The 25,554-nt window shown below is 44.6% G+C and overlaps 1 protein-coding gene across 1 annotated transcript in view; it reads left to right on the forward strand.

Moving 5' to 3' along the window:
• Positions 1–25,554, forward strand: part of CEP192 (centrosomal protein 192) — a 459,635-nt gene that overhangs the window by 185,783 nt on the left and 248,298 nt on the right. Inside the window, 2 exon segments of the mRNA XM_030212468.1 lie at positions 16,895–17,024; positions 17,106–17,230. Of these exon segments, the coding sequence (XP_030068328.1) occupies positions 16,895–17,024; positions 17,106–17,230 (255 nt within the window).

Consider the following 25,554-nt stretch of genomic DNA (forward strand, 5'->3'; position numbering starts at 1 on the left):
ATATAACATTATTGGCTCATCTTCACATTCAAATTCTTCAGTTGACACTCCTCTCAATGCTCTCAAGCCACCGGATTACTATTCACTCGGATCCAAATAAATCCACAGCTTTGTCACTCTCTACAGTGGTGGATGGTGTCCCATAATCTTACCCAAGGTCTTCCTTTCCAACCCTTTCTACATCACAAGCTTCTCATCACAGATGCGTCCCTAACAGGTTTGGGAGCTCACGTTGATGGTCTCCATACACAGGGTTCTTGGTCCTGATGAAAGCAACTTCGTCATATCAATCTTCTGGAATTGCGAGCTGTTTAGAATGCTCTCAGAACCTTCCAGGATCATATTCTCAATCAGGTTATACTAGTTTGCACTGACAATCAAGTAGCAATGTATTACCCATACAAACAGGGTGGAACTGGATTTTAACATTTGTCACCAAGAAATATAGATATGGACATGGGTGGCTTCTCAAAACATCTTTGTAAGAGCTGTTTATTTGGATGGCAGACAAACTGAGCAGAATACTTTTAATCTCATGAATGGTCTTTCAGCACCTCGTTCGTAAGTTAGATATTCCAGCAGTGGGGAACCTGTTCGCTTCTCCTAAGAACAACAAATTCCCTGATTCTGTTGGACTCTATATTCCCAACCATATAGCCCCAGATGCCTTCCTTCTCCACTGGGGGAAGACACATAGAATCACGGTTCCTTGGTCAACATAGTTTGAGAAGTTTTCCTGAAGAGGGGCAGTGGGGGAAAGGCACATGGATCTTCTAATTGCTCCCTACTGGCCTTGTCAGACCTGGTTCTTTACTCCTGGATTCCTTTCCCAACCCCAATAACTCAGAACGCGGGATCTATCCTTCATTCAGACCCTTGCTTTCTGGCCCTGATGGCTTGGTACCTGATAATATAGTTGCGTTCATTGAACCTTCCTCACGCAATCTCTCAGATACATCTTGCCTCCAGGAAACCTTCCACCAGAAAATGTTACTGTTTAAAGTGGAAAAGATTTTCTTTATGGTGTTCAGCTAGGTTGCTTGACCCTCCCTCCTACATGTTCTGTATCTGCCGTTATAGAGTACCTTCTCCATCTTTCCAATTCTGGACTCAAAACTAATTCAAGTCAGAGTGCATTTGAGTGTTATCAGTGCTTTTCTTACAAAACTTGCTAATAGAACATAAGAAAACAGCCATACTGGGTCAGACCAATGATCCGTCTAGCCCAGTATCCTACTAAGCAGAAACCCAAATCGTGGCAACATTTCATGCTACCAATCCCAGGGCAAAGCAGTAGCTTCCTCATGTCTGTCTCAATGGCAGACTATTGACTTTTCCTCCAGGAACTTGTCCAAATCTTTTAAAACCCATATATGCTAACTGCTGTTGCTACATCTTCCGGCAAAGAGTTCCACAGCTTAACTATTTGAGTGAGAAAATATTTCCTCCTATTTGTTTTAAAATATAACTTCCTTAGTGTACCCTAGTCTTTGTATTTTTTGAATGAGTAAAATATCGATTCACTTCTACCTATTCTATACTACTCAGGATTTTGTAGACTTCAATCATATCTCCCCTCATCCATCTCTTTTCCAAGCCGAAGAGCCCTAACCTCTTTAGCCTTTTCTCATATGAGAGGAGGAGTTCCCTTTCATCATTTTGGTCGCTCTTATTGAACCTTCTCTAATTCTGCTATATATTTTTTTGAATAATACACAACTCAATATAAGATTACTATTTGTAAATTTCTCCTTCAGACCATCAGAATTAGACCCAAATTTAAGTAGTAATAACCATAAAACAATTTGTGTTTGGTAATAGGATTCTTGTCTTCTCCTCGTAAGTCAGATGGTATATATATTTTTTTCAACTCAATATTTTTAAAATGTTTTTCTAATCTTTATATCCAAAAAGAGCTAGTAAAAAATTCATGATGGTCAACTACCTTTGCATCTCAAGTCGAGTATCCACTGTTCAAAACCCCGGCTGCCAATATGGCTGCGGCGTTATTTTGATACTATTTAAAGCTATTATCACATGACTCACCCAGCCAATAGCCAGACCTGTCAGATCAAAGATTGCCATTCGATTTCTTTATTGAGCCCATAAGGCTCAACTGCATTCAATCTAAAGATCCAGCCTTGTTCCTTATAGTTTAGAATTTGATCAATATTACCTCCCTGCACATTCTTAATAACAGTATCGATGACCCTCCAACGTAGATCAGCTATTGTGTGATGCATCTGTGTCCAATGCTGGACTAAAGGTGCTTCCTCAGCTTGTATGGTAATTATAGATTTATGCTCAGTAAGTCAAACTTTTATTTTATTTTATTTGCTGCATCCCATATTTTCCCACCCATTTGCAGACTCAATATGGCTTACAATATTACATCATAGCAAGCGTCAATCAAGAGTAGATAAACAATTGGTTACATAAAGAACAGGTGTAACATAATGGATATAATCAATTCAAAACACATATCAGAAAACAGATTATCAAGTAATTGGTGATGTGTTAGAGTTCCTATTGTTGATCATTATGGTAAGTCTTGTTAAAAAGAAAAGTTTTTCACAGGTCTGCTACTTCTACCTACATACATTTTGGCACATGGACATTGGATAATATAAACAACATTTCTTGTGTTGCAGTCAGTATTCCTCTATGCATGAATGGTAAAATTGTTATGCGGAGCAGCCCATCTGTTCCCGTCTATCACTAAGGAACACCATTGACAAGAGCCGCAGTGACTGTGTGTGGCATTTACTATTTTTTCTTTATTATCAAATTTATATTTGACCAATTCACCGATATTCTTCCCACGTTGTAACGCTGTGATGGGATGGTCTAAGAAGCAAGTATCTAATTGAAGAGCATGCCAATGTTTATGAATGGCCAGTGTTACTGCTCTCGATACTTGAGAGTATGGTAAAACACAGACTAGTTTATCCAAATTAGCTGGTTGTTTGTATTGTAATAGCAGGGATCTATTCGCATATTGGGCGCTTACAAACAGTAATCTTGTATTGAGTTGTGTATTATTCACAGATATAGTATTCTCCGAGGACAAGCAGGCTGCTTGTTCTCACTGATGGGTCTGCGTCCACGGCGGCCCAGGAATGGCAATTTTTCATAGCAAAAACAAACAGTTTGCCAGAGCCTTCCAGCGTGCGCAGCCATGTTCCTGCCTGTCGCGCGAGAGCCTCGCTCAGTTTTTCTTTTTCCGCGGTGTAGAGTGGCTCTTTCTCTGGGCCTGAGAGAGACCGACAAAGCAGTCTTAGTTTTTTCTCCCTCTTTTGTCTTTTATCCTGCCTACAAAATTAAAAAAAAAACAAAAAACAAACAAGCAATCCCTTATTTCTTAGTTGGCATTTTAAATTTCCTTTTGTTTTTGTTGCGGCCCACTTAGGCCGCGCGTATGCGCTTTCTCATTTTTGTGCCCTTCTGTTGGCACAATCGCAAATTTTGACTTCGCCGCCGCTATTTTTCCGTCCATGTCATCGAGGACTCCCAGCAGCTTCAAGAAGTGTACTCGGTGAAACGGTGGATCTCAGGTACCGATCCCCACGCGTGGTGTCTTCAGTGCCTTGAGCCCGACCATCGCCCAGACGCATGTAAGTTGTGTCTTAGCCTTAAATGGCAGACACAAGCGTTGAGAAAAGCTCTTCAGGACCGTCTTTTCGGAGCTTCGACTGGTTCGTCGACGTTGACATCGGTACTGAGGTCGTCGCCGTCGATACCAGCACCGGAGATGGCATCGACTTCAGGAGCGCAGGTAATGGCTGTCCGGAGATCACCACATACTGGGAGCAGTGAGCCGTCGAGTGGGTCTCCATCTGCCTCGAAGTCTCCTGCTGTGCAGGCCCCCCGGGACTGACCACTCTTGGACCCGACCCCGAGGAGGCATGTGGATTCCACGTCCTCCTCGTCGGTACCGATGACGTGCATCGAGCGAAGGCGTAGAAGCATCGTCATCGATCTCCTTCCAAGCACGGTACCGGGAGCTCCGGGGCGTCGAAGGATTTGGCACCCGTGAAGCACCGATGCCAGGAGGACCGCTCACCCTCCATTCAAGAGGTGTCTGTCTTTGGACAGCCCGGTACCGCCTCCTCGACCTCTCCAGATTCTCCGAATCTTGCACCGACCCTGCAGCCTTGCTCGACAGTGACTCTAGACGAGCGCATCCGAGCCATTCTTCCAGGTCTTCTGGAGGGGTTGCTGCGTCAGTCTGCTCCGGTACTGGGGGTGCAGGGAGTAATATTGATCAGGCTCACTAACTACTTAGGCCCCGATACACAAAGGTCCCTTTAAATAAAGCCCGTTGTTTAAATTCCTGGTAAGTTGACGCATTTGAAATAGTGAAAGTTCAAATGCTCAAAGGAAGTCTCATGCAAATGAGCTACTTGCAATTACAGCAAGCAGCTCAGTTGGAAACACCAGCCCAGCTAAACAGTGTAAGAAGATTACTCGCTGAGAGTTGATGGTATGTGCATGCCCAGAAAAGCATGTGCTATGGAAGTACCTCCACAGTATTCCACTTACACATGGCTTTCATGTACACATATGCGCAATAAACCACCTGGGCCTTGGAAGTCTTTTTGTGGAGTTCCATGCCAACATTCTTGCCCTTGGGTGGGGGGGGGGGGGGGGGTTGTTTATATGTGTGTGCATGAAAGCTGGGTGTACCTTTTTTTCCCCAAAAAGTATGGGTTCCATGGGCGGTCCTCCACAAAGTGGTTTTTTGTTCCAAAACAACTACACAGTGCTGTGACACGAGACACACATGTACAAATATCTAAATATGACAGCAAACTGCTCCGCTGAGAACCCACCATCATGCTACGACAATTCCTGACCTCCTTTAAAAATTTCTTTGTGAAAGGTAGGCAATCCTTTCTGTGCATTGCTCATTAATGGCTGTGCATCGCTCTGAATGCACATTAAATTCTAATCATCTTGTTATAATACATTTGCATACGATTCTCATTGGTTGCTACTGCAAACGGTAAAAACCACTCGTGTGCATGACTCGCTGAATAATGTGCTCGCTAAACTGGATTGAACTGGTTAAAATTGAATGTTTTGTGCTCTGTAAGCTTTGTGCATTTGGGGCCTTAAGTTACAAAAATTCATCTTTCCTTGGAGCCTGTTAGCTTTCTCCAAGGACAGGCAAGGATAATATTCAAGCAAACAGGTGTTCTCTTAGGACAGAATATCTTCCACCCCTTGGAGTTGCTGTGGGTGCACTGCCTCAGATTTATTGAAAAATTGCTCATATGTACAAAATGTTTTCATAAATGTATATAGGAAAAATTACACAATTACAGAATAATAGATATACCAGCATAAAAGTCCATATCATGGGTAAACCAAATGATTACAAAAATAGAAAAAGAAAAAAGGAAAAGAAATAACTTTCCCTTCACAAATGAAGATCAAGCACTACTACTACTACTACTACTATTTAGCATTTCTATAGCGCTACAAGGCGTACGCAGCGCTGCACAAACATAGAAGTAAGACAGTCCCTGCTCAAAGAGCTTACAATCTAATAGACAAAAAATAAATAAAGTAATCAAATCAATTAATGTGAACGGGAAGGAAGAGAGGAGGGTAGGTGGAGGCAAGTGGTTACGAGTCAAAAGCAATGTTAAAGAGGTGGGCTTTCAGTCTAGATATAAAGGTGGCCAAGGATGGGGCAAGACGTAGGGGCTCAGGAAGTTTATTCCAGGTGTAGGGTGCAGCGAGACAGAAGGCGCGAAGTCTGGAGTTGGCAGTAGTGGAGAAGGGAACAGATAAGAAGGATTTATCCATGGAGCGGAGTGCACGGGAAGGGGTGTAGGGAAGGACGAGTGTGGAGAGATACTGGGGAGCAGCAGAGTGAGTACATTTATAGGTTAGTAGAAGAAGTTTGAACAGGATGCGAAAACGGATAGGGAGCCAGTGAAGGGTCTTGAGGAGAGGGGTAGTATGAGTAAAGCGACCCTGGCGGAAGATGAGACGGGCAGCAGAGTTTTGAACCGACTGGAGAGGGGAGAGGTGACTAAGTGGGAGGCCAGCAAGAAGCAGATTGCAGTAGTCTAAACGAGAGGTGACAAGGGTGTGGATGAGGGTTTTGGTAGAGTGCTCGGAAAGAAAGGGGTGGATTTTACGGATGTTGTAAAGAAAGAAACGACAGGTCTTGGCGATCTGCTGGATATGAGCAGAGAAGGAGAGAGAAGAGTCAAAGATGACCCCAAGGTTTTGAGCTGAGGAGACAGGGAGAATGAGAGAGCCATCAACAGAAATAGAAAACGGGGGGAGCGGGGAGTTGGGTTTGGGGGGGAAAATGAGAAGCTCGGTTTTGGTCATATTTAATTTCAGGTGGCGTTGAGACATCCAGACAGCAATGTACTACTACTACTAACTAGCATTTCTAAAGCGCTACTAGGGTTACGCAGCGCTGTACAATTTGAACATAGAAGGACAGTCCCTGCTCAAAGAGCTTACAATCTAAAAGACAAGAGAACAATCTAAAGACAAGTGAACAATCTAGAGGATGAGTGAACAGTTAATCTGATAGGGTGGATAGATTGGGGCATTCTATATATCTCGAGCAGTTAGGCGCCAAAGGCAGCATTGAAGAGGTGAGTTTTAAGCAGAGATTTGAAGATGGGTAGGGAGGGGGCATGGCGTATGGGTAAAGGAAGATTGTTCCAGGCATAGGGTGAGGCAAGGCAGAATGAGCGGAGCCTGGATTTGGCAGTGGTGGAGAAGGGTACTGAGAGAAGGGCTTTGTCCTGTGAGCGGAGGTTACGGGCGGGAACATAGGGGGAGACGAGGGTGGAGAGGTAGTGAGGAGCCGCAGACTGAGTGCATTTGTAGGTAAGGAGGAGGAGCTTGAATTGTATGCGATATGTCAGACAAGCACGCTGAAACTTTGGTTTGGATGCAAGGTGAGATATCAGGGGTAGAAAGGTAGATTTGGGAGTCATCAGCATAGAGATGGTAGGAAAAGCCATGGGATGAGATTAATGAACTAAGGGAAGAAGTGTAGATAGAAAAGAGGAGGGGACCAAGAGCAGAACCCTGAGGTACGCCGACAGGCAGAGAGATAGAAGTAGAAGAGGATCCACCAGAGTGAACACTAAAGGTGCGGAGGGAGAGGTAGGAAGAGAACCAGGAAAGGACAGAGCCCTGGAATCCAAGTGAGGACAGGGTATCGAGAAGTATGCTGTGATCGACAGTGTCAAAAGCAGCGGAAAGATCAAGAGGATGGAATATTGACCTCTGGATTTAGCCAGTAATAGGTCATTGGAGACTTTAGTAAGCGCAGTTTTGGTTGAGAGGAGAGGGCGAAAACCAGATTGTAGTGGGTCAAGAATAGCATGTGAGGAGAGAAAATCAAGGCAGCGGCGGTGAACAGCACGCTCAAGTAATTTGGAGAGAAAAGGAAGGAGGGAGATGGGTTGGTAATTAGAGGGACAAGTAGGGTCGAGTGAAGGCTTCTTAAGGAGAGGTGTGACCACAGCATGTTTAAAGGCAGCAGGGACAGTCGCAGTGGAAAGTGAGAGGTTGAGAATGTGACAGATAAAAGGAATAAGAGCAGGAGAGATGGCATTAAGAAGGTGGGTGGGAATGGGATCAGAGGAACAGGTGGTACATTTTGAAGAAGAAAGGAGAAGTGTAGTTTCCTCAATAGTAACTTCAGGAAAGGAGGAAAGGGAATGAGGGGAAGGAGAGAGAGGGGAACGGACTAGTGGAGGGGAGAGGTGGTGAGGTAGAGAAAGCAAGGTTTATCTTTTGAACCTTGTGAAAGAATTCAGCAAGGGTCTGAGGAGATAATGAAGGGGGAGTTGGGGGAGGGGGCACCTTGAGGAGAGAGTTTAATGTGGTGAAGAGAAGTCGAGGATTAGAGCCAAGAGTGTTGGTCAGTTGGATATAATAATCCTGTTTGGCACGTAAAAGAGCAGATTGGAAGGAGGTCAGCATGAACTTAGTGTAAGAAATCAGCCCGAGATTTCCGCCAGAGGCTTTCGGCGGAGCGGGTATAGGAACGTAGGTAGCGGATATTAGAAGTCAGCCAAGGTTGGGGTTTTGTACGCCTTACAGGGCGGGTCATCAAAGGTGCAAGAGTGTCTAAGGCAGAGGATAGAGTACTGTTGTAAGAAGAAACAGCCTCGTTGACAGATGTGGATGGTGCCACAGTAGAGAGGAGGTTTGAAACATGGGAGGATAGAGATGAAGGGTCAATATCGTGAAGATTCCTAGATAAATTAGATAAGATAGGACGGGACTGGGAGGGAGGGGATTTAAGTGTGAAAGTTATAAGATGGTGATCAGAGGAGGGAAGATCAGAGGCAAGGAAACTAGAGGGTGAACAGTTGGAGGAGAAGATGAGATCAAGACAGTGACCATTTTGATGAGTGGGGGAGGTGGAGCATAGTTGGAGATTAAAGGAGGACGTTAAAGCGAGTAACTTGGAAATGTAAGAGTTGGAAGGATCATTAGCAGGAATATTAAAGTCACCAAGGATGAGAGAGGGGGAGGAAGGATCATGGAAGAAGGCAAGCCAGGCGTCAGTCACTGAGAGAGGATGAAAGGGACTTATCAGGGGGACGATAAATGACTGCTATTCGAAGAGGCAGAGGAGAGAAAAGGCGGATAGAGTGGACTTCAAAGGAGGAAAAACAGTGAGATTGAGGTGGAAGAAGGGGTTGAAATCTGGAGGAGGGAGAGAGAAGTAGTCCAACACCGCCCCCACGGCCAGCAGTGCAAGGAGTATGTGAAAATAGATAACCGCCATGGCACAGGGCTGCTACTGAAGCAGAGTCATCAGTTATATATAACCCAATTTAAACTTCTTAATGAGAATAGAAAACATCCAAAAATCAAACTGAAGAGTTTTCCTTCTCTAAGAAAAAAGGTTTCCAGGTGTATAGGATCAAGAAAAATAAAAGCATTATTATCATGTTACCAGACATTTGCAGGGAAATTTCAAGAAAAAGGAAGCTCCTAAAGCAAGAGCCCTAGATTTTAACTGAAGAAAAAGCTTTCTGTCATTACTGGGTAGGTCTGGAAACAACAGGAAAAATCATAATATGCTGCCCAAAAAAGGGAGCACACTTCTTTGCAAAATAAGCATTCATAATAGTATGTTCTTTAAGAAAAGATATCAAAAATGTTGCCTTTTTAGTGATAGGCTCCTGAGAAGGTTCAAGAAACCTTGACAAATCCAGATTATCTGGAGAATGTATAATATCCATAGCACCTTCCTAATAAGAACCTTAGAGCCTCTAGGTAAATAATAAAGATGACTAACTGAAGCAATTTCAGTAACCAGCTGCAAAACCCCTTTAAAGTAAATCTTCAGGAGCTTTAAGGATGCTAGGAATTGTGTTACAGGAACATTTAATAATCTTAAATTGTGGGCACTGGATATATTTTCTAATGATTCCATCTGCAAATGCAGTACTAAACAGTCCTCATTAGTAGTTGGCACAACAGATTGAATCTTACTTAACTGAGGGTCCACCTTGTCTACTTGTTCACAAATTTTCAACCTGGATTCCTGATCATTAAACTTAGCCAGTGCATCATCTGTAAACTTTGCAAAAATGTGATAAATTATCATGCAGGGGTTTCTCCATTCTGTTAATCACTAACATCATCTTTTAATGAAACTTCCTTCTGGGTAGTCCCACTGGAGGTAATAGTAGAAAAAACAGTATAAGAAACAGTTAAAGGTATCTTAACCCTGATTTGTCTGATCGATCCCATTACTTAGAGGTGAAGAATTAAGGGGTGGAACTCCTTGCGGAGGCAAACCTTTCAAGTCCACAGTGTTCTGTGCTTCAAGAACAAAAGATGGCAAATCAATAGTGTCAGGTACTAATCATCATGCAAATAGGAACAACAAACATACTCTGAAATGTCTATATGCAAATGCTAAGAGTCTAAGAAATAAGATGGGAGAGTTGGAATATATTGCACTAAATGAAAAATTGGATATAATAGGCATTACTGAGACCTGGTGGAAGGAGGATAACCAGTGGGACACTGTCATACTGGGGTACAAAGTATATCGTAGTGATAGGGTGGACCGGACTGGTGGAGGGGTAGCATTGTATATTAACGAGAGCCTTGACTCAGATAGATTACAAATTCTGCAGGACACAAGTCACACCTTTGAATCATTGTGGGTTGAAATTCCATGTATAAAAGGGAAAAAACGGTGATAGGAGTGTACTACCGTCTGCCTCGCCAGGACGAGCAGGTAGACGCAGAAATGATAAAAGAAATCAGAGACGCGAAGAAAATGGGCAATATAATAATAATGGGTGACTTCAATTATCCAAATATAGACTGGGTAAATGTAACATCGGGACACGCTACAGAGGTACAATTCCTTGATGAAATCAAGGACAGCTTTATGGAGCAGCTGGTGCAGGAGCCGACGAGAGAAGGAAAAATTCTAGACTTGGTCCTTAGTGGAGCGCATGATCTGGTGAGGGACGTTATGGTACTGGGGCCGCTTGATAACAGTGATCATAATATGATCAGTTTTGATATCGACCTTGAAGAAACTGTACACAGAAAGTCAAATACGTTAGCGTTTAACTTTAAAAAAAGGAGACTATGATAAAAGTCAAAAAGACAGCCGGCCTGGTTGAAAAGTGAGGTGAAGGAAGCTATTAGGGCTAAAAGAAACGCCTTCAGAAAATGGAAGAAGGAACCGTCTGAAAACAACAAGAAGCAGCATAAGGAGTGTCAATGCAAATGTAAGGCGCAGATAAAGAAGGCCAAGAGGGATTACGAAAAAAAGATAGCATTAGAGGCAAAAAAACATAGTAAAAAATTTTTTCGGTATATTAAAAGCAGGAAGCCGGCAAAAGAATCGGTTGGGCCGCTGGATGACCGAGGGGTAAAAGGGGCGATCAAGGAAGACAAAGACATAGCGGAGAGACTGAATGAATTCTTTGCTTCGGTCTTCACCGAGGAAGATTTGGGTGGGATACCGGTGTCGGAAATGGTATTTCAAGCGGACGAGTCAGAGAAACTTACTGACTTCACGGTAAACCTGGAGGACGTAATGGGGCAGTTCAGCAAACTGAAGAGTAGCAAATCTCCTGGACCGGATGGTATTTATCCTAGAGTACTGATAGAACTGAAAAATGAGCTTGCGGAGCTATTGCTAGTGATATGCAACTTATCCTTAAAATCGAGCGTGGTACTGGAAGATTGGAGGGTGGCCAATGTAACACCGATTTCTAAAAAAGGCTCCAGGGGAGATCCGGGAAATTATAGACCGGTGAGTCTGACGTCAGTGCCGGGGAAAATGATAGAGGCTATTATTAAAAACAAAATTACAGAGCACATCTGAGGACATGAATTACTGAGACCGAGTCAGCACGGCTTTTGTGTGGGGAAATGTTGCCTGACCAATTTACTTCAATTCTTTGGAGGAGTAAACAAACATGTGGACAAAGGGGAACCGGTTGTGATATTGTGTATCTGGATTTCCAAAAGGCGTTTGACAAGGTACCTCATGAAAGGCTACAGAGGAAATTGGAGGGTCATGGGATAGGAGGAAATGTCCTATTGTGGATTAAAAACTGGTTGAAGGATAGGAAACAGAGAGTGGGGTTAAATGGGCAGTATTCACAATGGAGAAGGGTAGTGAGTGGGGTTCCTCAGGGGTCTGTGCTAGGACCGCTGCTTTTTAATATATTTATAAATGATTTAGTGATGGGAGTAACTAGCGAGGTAATTAAATTTGCTGATGACACAAAGTTATTCAAAGTCGTTAACTCGCGACAGGATTGTGAAAAATTACAAGAGGACCTTACGAGACTGGGAAACTGGGTGGCTAAATGGCAGATGACGTTTAATGTGAGCAAGTGCAAGGTGATGCATGTGGGAAAAAAGAACCCGAATTATAGGTACGTCATGCAAGGTTCCATGTTAGGAGTTACGGACAAAGAAAGGGATCTGGGTGTCGTCGTCGATAATACACTGAAACCTTCTGCTCAGTGTGCTGCTGCGGCTAGGAAAGCGAATAGAATGTTGGGTATTATTAGGAAAGGTATGGAAAACAGGTGTGAGGATGTTATAATGCCGTTGTATCGCTCCATGGTGCGACCGCACCTTGAGTATTGTGTTCAATTCTGGTCACCGCATCTCAAGAAAGATATAGTAGAATTGGAAAAGGTGCAGAGAAGGGCGACTAAAATGATAGCGGGGAAGGGACGACTTCCCTATGAAGAAAGATTAAGGAGGCTAGGGCTATTCAGCTTGGAGAAGAGACAGCTGAGGGGAGACATGATAGAGATATATAAAATAATGAGTGGAGTGGAACAGGTGGATGTGAAGCGTCTGTTCACGCTTTTCAAAAATACTAGGACTAGGGGGCATGCGATGAAACTACAGTGTAGTAAATTTAAAACAAATCGGAGAAAATCTTTCTTCATCCAACGTATAATTAAACTCTGGAATTCGTTGCCGGAGAATCTGGTGAAGGTGGTTAGCTTAGCAGAGTTTAAAAAGGGGTTGGACGGTTTCATAAAGGACAAGTCCATAAACCACTACTAAATGGACTTGGGAAAAATCCACAATTCCAGGAATAACATGTATAGAATGTTTATACGTTTGGGAAGCTTGCCAGGTGCCCTTGGCCTGGATTGGTCGTTGTCGTGGACAGGATGCTGGGCTCGATGGACCCTTGGTCTTTTCCCAGTATGGCATTACTTATGTACTTATGTACCTTACATCCCACAAAAAGAAGTGGGTTGTGGGGGTGGGGTAGGTCTCCCAGATAATAGGGAGATGTCAGGTGAAGATAAGCTCACTGGTTAAGTTGGTAAAACCGGTACTGTGTGTCGGACATGCTGATCCATAGATCCCATCACAGGCTGCATTGATTGAAGCTTTTTTTTTGTTCCCTTGCACTACTTTCCCATAGAGAAGTGAGGAGTTAACCCACTTCTCAGTAGCTCTGAAGGGGCTTCAAAGGGGTGGGACCATCCCCTTTGTGCACGTGACAACAGGCACTTACTGCATGCCATGGCAAAGATGCCCTTAGAGTCCAAAATGAAGGACCCCACCAGGGCTAACTGGAAATGGCATCCAGGTACAGTGGTGGAAATAAGTATTTGATCCCTTGCTGATTTTGTAAGTTTGCCCACTGACAAAGACATGAGCAGCCCATAATTGAAGGGTAGGTTATTGGTAACAGTGAGAGATAGCACATCACAAATTAAATCCGGAAAATCACATTGTGGAAAGTATATGAATTTATTTGCATTCTGCAGAGGGAAATAAGTATTTAATCCCTCTGGCAAACAAGACCTAATACTTGGTGGCAAAACCCTTGTTGGCAAGCACAGCGGTCAGACGTCTTCTGTAGTTGATGATGAGGTTTGCACACATGTCAGGAGGAATTTTGGTCCACTCCTCTTTGCAGATCATCTCTAAATCATTAAGAGTTCTGGGCTGTCGCTTGGCAACTCGCAGCTTCAGCTCCCTCCATAAGTTTTCAATGGGATTAAGGTCTGGTGACTGGCTAGGCCACTCCATGACCCTAATGTGCTTCTTCCTGAGCCACTCCTTTGTTGCCTTGGCTGTATGTTTTGGGTCATTGTCGTGCTGGAAGACCCAGCCACGACCCATTTTTAAGGCCCTGGCGGAGGGAAGGAGGTTGTCACTCAGAATTGTACGGTACATGGCCCCATCCATTCTCCCATTGATGTGGTGAAGTAGTCCTGTGCCCTTAGCAGAGAAACACCCCCAAAACATAACATTTCCAGCTCCATGCTTGACAGTGGGGACGGTGTTCTTTGGGTCATAGGCAGCATTTCTCTTCCTCCAAACACGGCGAGTTGAGTTCATGCCAAAGAGCTCAATTTTTGTCTCATCTGACCACAGCACCTTCTCCCAATCACTCTCGGCATCATCCAGGTGTTCACTGGCAAACTTCAGACGGGCCGTCACATGTGCCTTCCGGAGCAGGGGGACCTTGCGGGCACTGCAGGATTGCAATCCGTTATGTCGTAATGTGTTACCAATGGTTTTCGTGGTGACAGTGGTCCCAGCTGCCTTGAGATCATTGACAAGTTCCCCCCTTGTAGTTGTAGGCTGATTTCTAACCTTCCTCATGATCAAGGATACCCCACGAGGTGAGATTTTGCGTGGAGCCCCAGATCTTTTTCGATTGACAGTCATTTTGTACTTCTTCCATTTTCTTACTATGGCACCAACAGTTGTCTCCTTCTCGCCCAGCGTCTTACTGATGGTTTTGTAGCCCATTCCAGCCTTGTGCAGGTGTATGATCTTGTCCCTGACATCCTTAGACAGCTCCTTGCTCTTGGCCATTTTGTAGAGGTTAGAGTCTGACTGATTCACTGAGTCTGTGGACAGGTGTCTTTTATACAGGTGACCATTGCCGACAGCTGTCTGTCATGCAGGTAACGAGTTGATTTGGAGCATCTACCTGGTCTGTAGGGGCCAGATCTCTTACTGGTTGGTGGGGGATCAAATACTTATTTCCCTCTGCAGAATGCAAATAAATTCATATACTTTCCACAATGTGATTTTCCGGATTTAATTTGTGATGTGCTATCTCTCACTGTTACCAATAACCTACCCTTCAATTATGGGCTGCTCATGTCTTTGTCAGTGGGCAAACTTACAAAATCAGCAAGGGATCAAATACTTATTTCCACCACTGTAAGTGCCTGCCATTCAGATGGGAGTTGCAAAGTCTTACTGGCTCCTCTGCCTCAGAAATTTAAAGTGACAGTGTACCTGGCAGTGTACACACCAGGTTCCATGGATCACATTACCCATATGTGAAAATATATGCCTTCTGTCTTCGGAGAACATCTACTATAGGTAACTAACTTAGCTTTTTGGGGAGGGGCCTGAGCCAAAAGTGGGTGGGGGTGACGCCTTTGGCTATTCCAGTGATTGTGTTCAGTTCAAAAGGAAGTGCATTCCTGCTTTTGTTTCTCCAGTGTTGGAATTTCTAGTTTAATTTTGGTCTTCCTTTTTCTCTGTCTGATTTGTGATACCTTGTACTGTATTTGGTGAAGGTCTGCCTGTGTTTTGTATGTGAAGTTATTTAAAGTTGTTTTTATGTGTGGTAGTAATGGCGGATGGGGAGATTGAGTAAAGGAAGGCAGGGAGGGAATTGGGGGAGCCCCTCCTTAATTTCTGCCCTGGCCCCATAGTCTAACACTGGCCTGACGAAAACAGGTTAATATATATATATATATATGAAATACTTCCATGTTGGACTCCAAACTAACTACATAAAGAAAAAAAAATAATAAAAAGATTAGGTTAAATGAATTTCTATCAAAATCAGTCCTCCAATCCTGCATCTCCTCACACTGTTTTCCTCTGCGTGGACACTTGGGATGGCTCTCTGGTTTATCTCCAGCTCCTCGCTTCTCTTCTCCCCTGAGAGTATACAGATCTCCCTCATATATATCTAGGGTCTCTGGCTGGGTATTCAGCTACTGTGTCCAGCAAAACACACTGGTATGGAGGAGTAGCCTAGTGGTTAGTACAGCGGACTTTGATCCTGGGGAACTGGGTTTGATTCCCACTGCAACTCCTTGTGACTCTCTGGGCAAGTCACTTAATTCTCCATTGCCCCAGGTTCAAATAACTACCTGTATATACTATGTAAACCGCTTTGAATGTAGTTCCAAAAACCACAGAAAGTTGGTATATCAAGTCCAATTTCCCCTTTCCCTTTCCCTCAACAGCTACAAAAATACTAAAGAGGACGTCAAGCAAATGATGATGGAAATTATGGTAAAGAAAAATACTAAAGGGAGTACAGATATCCAGAGTACAGGTACTCTGGATATCTGTACTTGGAAAAAGTCACTTGAGACAAAATGCAGTTAGCACTGAACCCCAGAAGCAAAGCATGATGATGAATATTAAAAACTTTAAAATCTGTTTCTAAAACCTTAGGGTAGCAGTATATGGCTTAAAATTATTGCGATGCACATGCTCCAGTTCCCATCTACTCCTTGCTTTTATACGTCAAGAAAATAAACACCCCCCCCCCCCCAAAAAAAAAAAAAAATTCTCCGAAACATTTCCAGTTCTTTGTGACCTGGACTCCTCTCAGTTGCTTTCTACTTGGCCTGGGAGATGCCTTTTTGTTCCAGGACTAGCTGGTCCACAAAAGGAGCAACTCTTTTCGAGTATCTTAAACAGCAGCTTCTAAAGTCCTTCATTTTACTCTCTTCTTCAAGACTTATTATAGCTTCCCTAAAACGATAATAGGGAAACACCCACTCAACTATTTGAATGAACACCCCTAAGGCTTTACATCACTTATGCTTAAAAGCAGAAGCACCAAAATTGTTCTTTGAGAAGAAATTTGGGACTCAGCTACCCAAATATCACTCTCTCATTCTTTGTGGCAATCCTGTATTTCCTATCCACTCATATAGAGCATTCTGCACTCCTCATGGAGTAATATTTCTCTGTTCTTTGCGTCTCTTATATCTGTGAAGTCCAATATGGACTCAATTGATGACTGTTCTCCCTGGTGTGACTAAAATTCCTCCTGCTTGATTTGCTGGTCTGGTATGGCTCTGTGTGGTGCAGTCTCCTTGGTTGACTGAAACAGGTGGACCTGCACAGTGAATCTGTAGTTTGCTGGGGTAAGGTTATGGAAAGGAGTGGTAGGGGGGATTGTAGTTTCACAGTATTTTCTTCATGTCCTCTTTATCATTGTTGTATCTGAATACCAGTAGTGTGTGTGTTAGCATATATTAGTACCTTTCTTTCCCCCACCTTTCAAATCAGTATTTATGCTTTGCACAGCGTTATAAACAATTGACTCAGGACATCAATGTATACTTAATATATATATTTTAATTTTGTTTTCTAGCCATCATTTGGATATCGTATAACTTCTCCTGAAAAACATGAGCCTATAGTTTTGTTGAGGTCCTTGGATTCATCAAGGAGCTGTTCAGACCATGATACCATACTACATTTTGATGATAAATTATTTCCAGGTATAGTTTGCTGTAAAAATGTTGTAAATCAGTGAGCAATGATGATGCATGTGTATAAATAACTTTTTTGTTTTGTTTTAGAGGATTTAGGTGTACTTAATGAAGAACAAACTGGATCAGTTACATTTGATATTGGTAAACAAGATACGCCTTCAAAAGTAGAAAATATTAACATACAAGAAAAAGATAATTCAAAAAAAGAAAAGGTATGTCTCTCCCCCCCACTCTAAAAAAAAAAAAAAAAAAAAAAAAAAAAAAAAAAATCCTGATCTCTTAAGGATGGGTTTCATGAGAATTTGTTGTTTTGAAGTGTGTTCATTTTGTTTACCATCTCACAAGCTTGAAATTACATAGCCTTGTACAAAATTAATTGCTGATCAAAAAAGGATTATGTACAAATAGCGTAGGTACTATATTGTAAATGACTTCCATCCACTCAGTATGGTTGGCAAGCTATAAAAAATGACTGATGGATGTTTTTGTGGGGAGTTGAGCATATTCATGCATTGCTTCAGTTTGTGGTACTACAATGGAATCTTAATTTGGTACTCAGCCCCTTTACTAACCTTTAGTTTGAGCTGTTAAGGCTAGTCTTTCTGAAGCACTCTCCCTAAATAACTTTTTTCTTGTGGCAGTTTGGTTGGACAGAAAAGTCTGAATTGCAGGCCCTTTCTTGTAGGGATCCCCTCTTATCTTTTGCTCCCAATTCAGTTTTGGTTTGCACAGTGCTGTCCTTATTACATAAAGTGGTTTCTTCCACATGAATCAAGTAGCTTCTCTGCCAGCTTCTGTGAAGTTAAGGTCATCACAGGTACCACATAAGCAGGATATGTGCAGAGTGCTTATACACTATTTGGAGGTGACAGATGTCTTCCAGAAGTTTGATTGGCTCTTTGTCTTATTTAATGGGCTGCACAGGAGGGAAGCAACCTCCAGGTCTTTCTTGGTACACTGTATTAAGGTGGCAAAAAAGGCTGCAGTATCTGACGGGCTCTGGGGCTCTTCAGTAAGATCTCTGGTGACCTCGTGGGCAGAAGCCTGGGTGGTGGCTCCAGAGGACGTATGCAGGGTGGCAGTGGCAGCCCTGCACTCCTTTTGGAAACACTACAAGAATACCTGTGACAAGCATGATGGTTATGGACAAAAAAGCGAGGACAAATCTGGCATACACAATGAGCTCATTAGAAAACTAATGCGCTCATTGTAATACATTTGCATTGGGTTCTCGTGGCTGCTAACAGCACTCGTTAGAGCCACGGAAAACCCCTTTGTGCATTACTAGCTACATAAATGTTTGCTTTAGACAGGGTAGATCCAGTCTAAAGCAAATGCTAATAGCACAGTAAGCTTTGTGCATCTGGCAGTTAATCTTCTACCATTATATTCCAGTAGTTTTTCCACTATGTAAGATCTCTATTATGAGCGTAATTGAGCAGCTTTAATATGATCACTCTAGGCTTGCCATCTGCACCTCTTCAAGGGCCCAGTCCGTGTGCTCTCTGTCTATACGTAGTGAATGTACTGTGCTCTCAAGTTGCAGGAAGGTCATGAGCCAGCACTCTGAAAAGCCTGGAGCTCTGATGACCCTGGCAGCCCTACAAATTGGAGGTTTATTTTTGCTGGAAGCAGTTTTCCAGTTCATCTATCTTCCCTTCCAGCTGCTTCACTTTGGACTGGAACTCCCACTCTGTAGCATGTTCTCCATCACACAGCATTGCTGTGCTGACTGTAATTCCATAATTAAATTTGTGAATCATTGGTCCATTACATCTAGTTTATCCAAAACAAGCTGCAGCTGCTTCCCAATTGTGTGTTGCATTGACACCCACACCTTTAATAGTGATCTTTGTGGGCTACTCCAAGCCTAATAGGAGATGGAGTAGTAGTGAAATCCACCATCCTGGATTCCCCCAGGTGACTTTTCTCTTTCCCTGTTCTAGGCGGCTTTGCTGACATTATTTCCCACTTGCCAATTCTACAGTGTAGTCAGTTATTCTCCGAGGACAAGCAGGCTGCTTGTTCTCACTGATGGGTGACGTCCACGGCAGCCCCTCCAATCGGAAACTTCATTAGCAAAGGCCTTTGCTAGTCCTCGCGCGCCCATGCGCACCGCGCATGCGCGGCCGTCTTCCCGCCCGAACCGGCTCGTCTTCTTTTGTCCGGACTCGGTACGGTCGTGTTTGCGCCGTTCGCGCCCCTTAAGTTGACCCTCGCGCGTCTTTTTGACTTTTCGCTTTTGAAAAAAAAAAAAAAAAAAAGGGATTTCGGAAAAGGGCCTTTCGGTCTTTTCCCTTTCCCGTATTTCTAGTTTTTGGCCCTGTTAAGTTTTCTTTCGTTTTCGGGGTAGGCCCTTTTGAGGCCTCGGGTCGAGTTTTTTCTCCCCCTCTTTTTGGTGCCTTACCGCAATTACGAGTTTTGATTTCGCCGGCGTGATTTTTCCGCCCATGTCATCGAAGTCTCCCAGCGGCTTCAAGAAGTGCACCCAGTGCACCCGGGTAATCTCGCTCACTGACAGGCACGCGTCGTGTCTTCAGTGTCTGGGGGCTGGGCACCGCCCGCAGGCCTGTAGTCTTTGCGCCCTTTTACAGGAAAGGACTCAGGTAGCGAGATTAGCCCAGTGGAACGTTTTGTTCTCGGGCTCTTCGTCGGCACCGGGAGTATCGAGTGCGTTGACGTCGACAGCGTCAAGACCTCCGTCCTCGGCCGCGACTGTATTGATTGCATCGAGGCATCGACCGTCTGCATCGTCGGGGCCGAGACATCGGAAGGCTGCGTCGGCGTCGGTACCAGGACCTCCACTAGTGCTGATGTCATTGGATGGTGGTGCTTCGTCTGGAGTGCAGGTGAGGGCTGTCCATTCCCCTGCTAGTGGCGGTGAGCCTTCGGATGGGTCTCCCCCTACCCTGAGGGCTCCTGTGGTACAGCCCCCCCCGAGACCGACCTTCTTCGGCCTCGGCCCCGAGGAAGCGACGGCTGGATTCTACGTCGTCCTCGTCGGTACCGGGAAGCTCAGGTGACATGCTTCGTTTGAAAAAGTCAAAGAAGCATCGACACCGGTCTCCTTCCCGCGTCGGTACCGAGAGCTCTGGGTCGCCGAGGGAGTCGGCACCCAGTAGGCATCGGCACCGGGAGGACCGCTCACCCTCTGTTCAAGAGGTGTCGATGCGCTCTACCTTGGACAGCCCGGAACAGCCTCCACGCCCGGAACAGACTCTGACTTCGACACCTGCATCGGCTTCCATGTCTTTCTCCACAGCCGCCCTGCACGAGAGTCTCTGGGCCGTTCTTCCAGAGATCCCGGGAGAGCTGTTGCGCCCTTCCCCTCCAGTACCGGCAAGGATACACCCTCAATTTGGCCTCCAAACCTCCAAATTGTCCACCGGGAGCTCAGTCTTGCAGCTTCCAGCACAAGCAGGTACTTGCAAAGGAACTCTCCGCCCTTCTCAGCGCCAATGCGGTCGAGCCCGTGCCATCCGGGCAAGAAGGGCTGGGATTCTATTCCAGGTACTTCCTTGTGGAAAAGAAAACAGGGGGGATGCGTCCCATCCTAGACCTAAGGGCCCTGAACAACTATCTGGTCAAGGAAAAGTTCAGGATGCTTTCCCTGGGCACCCTTCTTCCCATGATTCAGGAAAACGATTGGCTATGCTCTCTGGACTTGAAGGATGCCTACACGCACATCCCGATACTGCCAGCTCACAGACAGTATCTGCGATTTCAGCTGGGCACACGTCACTTCCAGTACTGTGTGCTACCCTTTGGGCTCACCTCTGCGCCCAGAGTGTTCACGAAGTGTCTGGCTGTGGTAGCAGCGGCACTTCGCAGGCTTGGGGGTACACGTGTTCCCTTATCTCGACGATTGGCTGGTGAAGAACACATCCGAGGCAGGAGCTCTACAGTCCAAGCAGATGACTATTCGCCTCCTGGAGCTTGTGATAAATTATCCAAAGTCCCATCTTCTCCCAGTACAGAGACTCGAATTCATAGGAGCTCTGCTGGATTCTCGGACGGCTCGTGCCTATCTCCCAGAGACGAGAGCCAACACTTGTTGTCCCTCGTCTCGCAGGTGCGAGCGTCCCAGCAGATCACAGCTCGGCAGATGTTGAGATTGCTGGGCCACATGGCCTCCACAGTTCATGTGACTCCCATGGCCCGCCTTCACATGCGATCTGCTCAATGGACCCTAGCTTCCCAGTGGTTTCAGGCTGCTGGGGATCTAGAAGACGTGATCCACCTGTCCACGAGTTTTCTCAACTCCCTGTAATGGTGGACGATTTGGTCTAATTTGACTCTGGGACGTCCTTTCCAAATTCCTCAGCCACAAAAAGTGCTGACTACGGATGCGTCTCTCCTGGGGTGGGGAGCTCATGTCGATAGGCTTCACACCCAAGGAAGCTGGTCCCTCCAGGAACGCGATATGCAGATGAATCTCCTGGAGTTACGAGCGGTCTGGAACGCTCTGAAGGCTTTCAGAGATCGGCTGTCCCACCAAATTATCCAAATTCAGACAGACAACCAGGTTGCCATGTATTACATCAACAAGCAGGGGGGCACCGGTTCTCGCCCCCTGTGTCAGGAAGCCGTCAGCATGTGGCTCTGGGCTCGCCGTCACGGCATGGTGCTCCAAGCCACATACCTGGCAGGCGTAAACAACAGTCTGGCTGACAGACTGAGCAGGATTATGCAACCTCACGAGTGGTCGCTTAACTCCCGAGTAGTGCGCCAGATCTTCCAGGTGTGGGGCACCCCCTTGGTAGATCTCTTTGCATCTCGAGCCAACCACAAAGTCCCTCAGTTTTGTTCCAGGCTTCAGGCCCACGGCAGACTGGCATCGGATGCCTTCCTCCTGGACTTGGGGGAAGGTCTGCTGTATGCTTATCCTCCCATACTTCTGGTGGGGAAGACTTTGTTGAAACTCAAGCAAGACCGAGGCACCATGATTCTGATCGCTCCTTTTTGGCCACGTCAGATCTGGTTCCCTCTTCTTCTGGAGTTATCCTCCGAAGAACCGTGGAGATTGGAGTGTTTTCTGACCCTCATCACACAGGACGAAGGGGCGCTTCTGCATCCCAACCTCCAGTCTCTGGCTCTCACGGCCTGGATGTTGAGAGCGTAGCCTTCGCCTCTTTGGGTCTGTCAGAGGGTGTCTCCCGCATCTTGCTTGCTTCCAGGAAAGATTCCAATAAGAGGAGTTACTTCTTTCTATGGAGGAGGTTTGCCGTCTGGTGTGTGATATTTTGGATTGTCTTATTGCATATTTGTATTTTCTTTGTATTTTTTTCCATATGTTGAGTGTGTGTTCATCTTTAGTTTTTCTCCATGCTCGTTCGAGTTTCCTGGATTGTGTTTTTAGCTTTTCAGTTCATCGTTGAACCATGGTATCGAGTTATGCTTAAGTGAAGTTCTTGTTCGTAAGGGTGCTATTTCATCTAGTATTCTTTTGCATCTTTTATCCCATTCTATGAGGTAGTATACGGAGTCTGTTTGTGCTGTCCATTCGTTATTGTATATCAGTTGCCAGAATGTGTTCATGTCTACTTGACCTCTTGTGTTATAGGATGTGTGGTCTTGTATTCAGTATGAACCTTTCTTCCGCCAGTGTAGGGATAAATTTAGTTTCTAGTGATTGGTCCAGGGTGTCTGTCCATTTCGTATTTGTTATTGTTAGGTTCTGGTCTGTTGAGAGTTTGTGTGAGATGAGGTCAAGTGTGTGTCCTTTGACGTGGGTAGTTTGCATTTGTGGCCATTTGAGATCACATGAGTGGAGGAATTCCTTACATTCTTGTGTGTTGATAGAGTTTGGGCCTTCAAGGTGAAGGTTGATTTCTCCTAGAACTAGTATATTGGAGTTGGTTACACATGTGTTTGAAATGAAGTCCATGAAGTTGTTCTGGCTTTCGTTCCAATTGCCTGGAGGTCTGTAAAACAAGACAGAGTTCAAATGATTGTGTAGGGTTTTGTTGTGGATTCTGATTGAGGCAATTTCAAGCTGAGGTGTTATGGACTCGGCAGTGGTTTCGGTGGTAAAGTGGGACCGATAGATTAGTGCCATACCTCCGCCTCTTGTGTGATTTTGTATCTTGGAGGGCACAGGTCTAGGATTATAGGGTCCTTTTGGTCAGGTTTTGTTGATTTATTAATTGCATTTGTATCCCACATTTTCCCACCTATTTGCAGGCTCAATGTGATGAAGAGTAGGTCAAGGTTTTCTGACATGATCCAGTCTGTTAGTATTGCTGTTTTATTTACAGCAGATCTGGTGTTGATGTAGCCCACTTGGATTGTTTGGAATGGGTCTTCTGTGTTTGTTGGTGGTTGGACTTTTATTAGTTGTCGTTTTTTTGTTAAGGTGGATTTGTTTGGACCCTTCTTTCCCTTGTGTTGAGGTTGTCCGCATGTTGGTGTTCTTCCTTTGCTTAATTTGCCTGGACCGATATACTCACATCTCCCCCCTCCTCAAACCACTTCACTGGCTTCCGATCAGGTACCGCATACAGTTCAAGCTTTTCCTCCTAACCTACAAATGCACTCGATCTGCAGCCCCTCCCTACCTCTCTACCCTCATCTCCCCTTACGTTCCTACCCATAATTTCCGCTTTCAAGACAAATCCCTCCTTTCAGTACCCTTCTCCACCACCGCCAACTCCAGGCTCCGCCCTTTCTGCCTCGCCTCACCCCATGCGTGGAATGATCTCCCTGAGCCCATACGCTAAGCCCCTTCCCTGCCCATCTTCAAATCCCTGCTAAAAGCCCATCTCTTCAATGTCGCCTTTGGCACCTAACCACTACTCAAGAAATCTAGACTACCCCAACTTGTCATTTCGTCCTTTAGATTGTAAGCTCTCTTGAACAGGGACTGCCCCTTTTTTTGTTAAATTGTACAGCGCTGCGTAACCCTAGTAGCGCTATAGAAATGCCTAGTAGTAGTAGTTTGATGAGGTGTGGTGTATCTGATCAATCTTTGATGATTGTGTAGTATGGGTATAATGTTGCTTTTGGCAAGTGGGTTGGTTAGTGTTAAGTGGATCATAGTTAAGAGTAGATTATTAGAAGTAGTTTGAAGGTATTCATTTTGGTTTCTATTCACTGTGGCTACTAATAAGACTGTGTTCTGATGATTGGCTGCGTGATAGGACTTTGTTCTTTGGTGTGAAGTCTGGTGTTCTGGTCTTGTGTGTTATTTCAGCTTGCCTTTCAGCTGTTGAGATCAGTATTAGATCCGGTTTCAGTGATAGTAAGCAGAGCAGATGGTAGGGGGGAGAGTAGCTCTGAGTCAGGATCCTCCTTTTATCTATGTTCTGGCAATTAGTTGCTTCATGCCTTCCTTGCCCAGGGAATCTTCAGGCTCCTATTTCTGACTTTGGCTGGAGACAGAGGGGAGGCATGGGGGAGGGAAGAACTTCAGAGCACTTTCAAGTAGTTAACAGGGAGGTGTCACACATGCAACACTGGGACTGGATTGGAAGTTTTCAGATTCAGAGTACCTTCAAAGTAATTAGCAGGGAGGTGTTGTACATGCAGTACAAAGAACTTAGTTTGGGGGATTCTCTCGCTCTGATATCCTGCTTCCAAGTATCCGATCAATTCTACAGCAGTCACTTTATGTTAAATCTATTTATTAATCTTTCTAATGCTTGCTTAAGATGTTAAAGCATTCATAGGTTGCTAATGTTCATAGATTTGCCAAATAGAAAGTCAACAACAATTTCTCCTGGCTTCATTGGCTGTTTTTGATTGCTGCCAGGTTGACCCAGAGGGATGGGGTTTCTCTTGATCGGGAAAGGTATTTGGAAGACAATGGGAAGGTGCTTGACTTAACTGCTCTATGGAATGTGGTCAGCGAGGAATGCTAGTACTTGGCCCCTGATTTTAAGCTTCTGTAAAATCTTTTACATTTTCTCCAGCATCTCTTCTAATATGTACACTTCAGCAGTCTCAGAACTTGCTTTCTTAGCTAAAAGCTTGTTTGTGTGCAGACCAATTAATGTCCAGATTGGTTCAATCACAGTTAGAAGATTAACTTTTCTTTCCTGGTTTGATTAGCTTACACAAATCTGTTCTCTTCACAAGCTTAACTTTTCTGGTTTGATCAAATGCAGTGCTGAAGGCTCTTTTAGAGGCACGCTTGACCTGCTGAAAGTGTCTTCAGCTTCTTCAGTGATTTATTTAATTTTTAATTTGTTTTTTTTACTGTCAGGTCATTTAAGCCTTGTTAATTGTAAAGTCTCAATATTTTGGGGTATAATAGATAATTTTCTCACAGTCTGGTGTTCGGAAGCATTGCCCAGGGCACAGAGGCTCTGTAATTCTGAGAGTTTTGTCAGTGGTTGAAGGTAGAACCCAGAAGAGAGGCAGCAGCCTCGGGCTGCTGCTGTGCATTAGTTCTGTAAGTTCATTTTTCAATTCTATCAATACTCTGGAATGTATACCATCCGGTCCTGGCAATTTGCTACTCTTCAGTTTGTCAAATTGCTCCATTACAGCTTCCAGGGTTACAGAGATTTGTTTGTTTCTCTGACTCATCAGCATT

This window comes from Microcaecilia unicolor, chromosome 1 (genome assembly GCF_901765095.1).
Source record: "Microcaecilia unicolor chromosome 1, aMicUni1.1, whole genome shotgun sequence".
Lineage (NCBI taxonomy): Eukaryota > Metazoa > Chordata > Amphibia > Gymnophiona > Siphonopidae > Microcaecilia > Microcaecilia unicolor.